The sequence below is a fragment of the Prunus dulcis genome, chromosome 5, assembly GCF_902201215.1.
Source record: "Prunus dulcis chromosome 5, ALMONDv2, whole genome shotgun sequence".
Taxonomy (NCBI): Eukaryota; Viridiplantae; Streptophyta; class Magnoliopsida; order Rosales; family Rosaceae; genus Prunus; species Prunus dulcis.
The window spans coordinates 12,684,881-12,688,534 of NC_047654.1; the positions used below are offsets into that span (position 1 = coordinate 12,684,881).

The 3,654-nt window shown below is 36.4% G+C and overlaps 1 protein-coding gene across 1 annotated transcript; it reads left to right on the forward strand.

The window, feature by feature from the left end:
- Positions 1 to 387: 387 nt before the first annotated feature.
- On the forward strand, positions 388 to 3,102 carry LOC117627850 (transcription factor bHLH137). Its single transcript, XM_034360114.1, has 8 exons — positions 388 to 1,020; positions 1,134 to 1,301; positions 1,477 to 1,542; positions 1,664 to 1,732; positions 1,849 to 1,932; positions 2,041 to 2,232; positions 2,373 to 2,498; positions 2,645 to 3,102. The coding sequence occupies exons 1-7, from the start codon at positions 664 to 666 to the stop codon at positions 2,460 to 2,462; spliced, it is 1,026 nt and encodes a 341-aa protein (XP_034216005.1). The 5' UTR covers positions 388 to 663; the 3' UTR covers positions 2,463 to 2,498; positions 2,645 to 3,102.
- The last annotated feature ends 552 nt before the right edge of the window (positions 3,103 to 3,654 follow it).

A 3,654-nucleotide genomic window follows, 5' to 3' on the forward strand; every position in this document is an offset into this window, starting at 1 on the left:
ACAGAGTTCAGAATTCAGATGACCAACTAGCACACACTGAAAATGTAGGTCGATCAGTCCCTTGCTAATGAAAAGGGTGCTTTCATCTCAGCTCATTTAATTTTGCAGAAGCTATACATATACAGCCTCGTTGTTACTTTGTCTGTGATTTGATTTGATTTGATTTGAGCCCTTGCTTTATGCTACAGCTCTTAACCAATTATTGTTTCTATCAGTAAATTAAGAACCCAATTTGGTTTTTATTTGTCCAGTCAGTCATGCATTCAATAAATATACCTATGGTTTTTATTTTTATCAGCTACTCATATTTTTCATCTTGCCTTTTCATGTACAGTGCTACATATTAATTCATGGAGAAAGAGAGAGAGAGAGAGAGAGGGATTGATGAGATAAGACTGGTCAAATGTACAGAAACTTTGCATGGGAATGAGTTACAAAAGATTTTATACATAATTTGGATGTGTCTTCTTCTATCTACCCTTCTCATCTTTATATAAGCCACTGGCCTCCTAGTTTCTCAGAGACAGAACCCATATCCACTTTTCTGGACTGCTACTTTCTGCCTCAGGCTTCAATTAGTCTCTCTTCTATCACTTTCTCTCCTCCCACACTTGACCATTTTCCAATTCCAAAGCTCTCAGGTTTTTTTTTTGGTTATATAATATGGCAGCCTTTTCATACCACCCTGCCTTTCTCCTTGACTCAATTTTCTTGCCCTACACTCCTAACAACATCAACATTGATGACCATTTCTCTCCATCTTACGCTTCTGAGCCTTTGATCCAGGAAGTTCATAATACTGATTCAAGAGCTGTTGAAAGCAGCTGTACTGTTGATCACAGCTCAGCAAAGGTTTCTCTCAGTGACAATGAGCCTTCTGTGACCAAGAAACAGAGCACAGAGTCCTCTACTGTGGTGGATAAGCTTGAAACTGGTGAGCAGGTCACTCAGAAAGTGACTTCTATGGACAAGAAGAGAAAGAACAGAAATGGATCATCTCTGAATTCTGCTCAATCCAAGGTATAAACAATACAAATTTCTTTTCTTTTTCTTTCCATCTGAATTTTACAGAACTTCAGATCTTATTTGGCACACAAAGTTGGGTACTTTAATTGTGATTTGGTTTCCATTAGGCTTCAAGAGAGCACAAGGGAAAGAAGCAAAAGAAATTGGATGGTGAAAAGAAGGCTAAATCAGATAAAAAAGACCAGGTCAAAGTTGGAGATGAACCTCCAACAGGTTACATTCATGTTAGAGCAAGGAGGGGTCAGGCTACTGATAGCCACAGCCTTGCAGAGAGGGTACTAAAAAAAATTCAGTCTTTATCATTTGCTTGGAACACATGGCCACCCATCATTTCAGTTTGCCCTTGTTATCCACAAAAAAAAAAAAAAAAAAAAAAAAAACATGAAATTTCATTTAACACACCCAAAATTCCAATTGTGTCTGATAATTGTAACTTTTTTCCTTTTTCAGGTAAGAAGAGAGAAAATCAGTGAGAGGATGAAGATGCTGCAAAGACTTGTTCCTGGCTGTGACAAGGTGGAACCAAGCTCTCTAAGCTTCCTTGTCTCTCTTACCTTAATATGGACTTGTATGTATTATGTTTTTAGAAGTAGTGTAATTTTCTGACAGATTCATGTGATTGGCTTTAAACATATAGGTCACTGGAAGGGCAGTGATGCTGGATGAAATTATCAATTATGTCCAGTCCCTACAAAATCAAGTGGAGGTACCACAACAATTACTTCAAACTGTTTTTTACTGTAAAACCCACATGTAAAATTTATCTCCTTAACTGTCTGAATTTACCCAATATGATTTTATTTTTATCCACCATTTTTCCAGTTCCTCTCAATGAAGCTTGCTTCTGTGAACCCCTTGTTCTATGACTTTGGAATGGACTTGGGTGCTTTGATGGTCAAACCAGAGGTAAATAGCTAGAACTTCCCCCTTTGCACTTTGACCAATTTACTGACATTTTTTTTTTTTTTTTTTGCCATTAATATATTTATCTTTTTATCTGACATGTAAATTCAGAGATTGAGTAGCATGGCATCACCATATCCATCTGTGCCACAATGCAGCCCCACACAGCCCACACCTTTTGCTGATACATCTACCAACATCACCACCAACACCACCTTCTCCACAGCTAACAACTATCCTTTCCCGGACAGTTCAGCTTCAATTCTACTTCAACAAGGGCAGAGGCCAAATGACTTTTCTCAGGTATATATTTCTGACCAAATCTTGTTAACCCATTTCCAATTTTTCTTCAAAAATAGCAAGTACTATTTTCTTTTTTTTTGGGTGAATAATTAATCCTATTTCTCTAACCTTGAGGTCCATGACAAACATATCATTTTCAGGACAGTGAAAGCCTAATGTGGGATGTGGAGGATCAAAGACAAAACTTTCTCAATCCGTCTGGCTTCGGCAACAACTTTCAATTAATATAATCCAAGCAGCTGCCCCCACAAGCATACAGGCATATGGTTGGCCCCTCAATTCCTGTCTCATACTTTCAAGTTAATTAAAAACAAATACCATGTACTTGTATTGATTTTTTTAAAAATATGTTCCACTTTTGTTGACTTCAAATTGATAAAGTTCTCTTCTTTTTTTATTGGTCTTATTCCAGTTTGTGAGGAGACTACTGCAAAAAGCCAGCCAAAACCAGAGAAAAAGAAACTCAGACATGAAATTTTTTTTTTTTTTTTTTTTAATAATCAGCATCATCAGTTCCATTGGAGAGGGGCTTCTTCACCCAAAGCCAAAGGCACTGGTTCCAAGTACAATATATATTTTTGTAGTGGGCTCTGAAAATGAATAAAGGGTAGCAGCAATATCAACGGATGAAGAACACAAAGGACAGATAACAACCGACCAACAAAGACCAAATCTTTTTCTAGATCCCTTGTTCCTGTCCATTCTGGACTCTCCCTCTCTCTTCCTTAGTCTCTCTTATTATGCAAATGCACAAATTCCAAGAACCTGTATAATGGTGGTGGTGGTAGTTAAAGCTTGGAACTTTAATTTTTATGTGAAAGAAAAACTATGTATAAAATAATAACCATTCAATATATATATATATATATATATATATATTTGACCAATTCTTGTGGTTACAGTTATTCCTGTTATTTCAGTTATTTTTTTAACCGTTGTTGCCCATTATTTGAGAAAGGAAGTAAAAAGCCTAAAAGTTGGGTTGATTTGATCCTGTTTCTGTAGGCTGTAGTTGACATGACTGGTTATGCAGGCTGTTGTTTTAATTGGCGTTACATGTTTTGTGGAATCTTTTGTGTGTCTTGGCTTTTATTGTGAGCAGAGGTTTCTGAGGACCTGAGGTTAATTAATTCCCCCTATCCATCTAAGGTAACGGTTCTTGACAGAGCACCTGTTGAGCATAAATAATTAGAGCAACAGCTTAACAACAAAAAAGAACAATAACATGCAGATCTAAGCTTATTGGTTTGGAGCTCTAAAGAGGGCATATTTTTTTGATTGATATCAGATAGTTTTGACCAAGTATGATATCCGATATCAAACAATCTTTATCGTTTTCATATTATTGATTAAGTATCAAGTACTGTAAATTGATGTCCGATACCAAACAATGTTTACCGATTTTACATGTGTAATTTATAA

Excerpts from the sequence above, each read along its gene's own strand:
- LOC117627850 (XM_034360114.1), top strand. The coding sequence starts at position 664 with ATGGCAGCCTTTTCATACCACCCTGCCTTTCTCCTTGACTCAATTTTC. Across the intron at positions 1,543-1,663 it reads TTGTTCCTGGCTGTGACAAG|GTCACTGGAAGGGCAGTGAT; the intron begins GTGGAACCAAGC and ends TTAAACATATAG. Across the intron at positions 1,933-2,040 it reads CTTTGATGGTCAAACCAGAG|AGATTGAGTAGCATGGCATC; the intron begins GTAAATAGCTAG and ends ATGTAAATTCAG.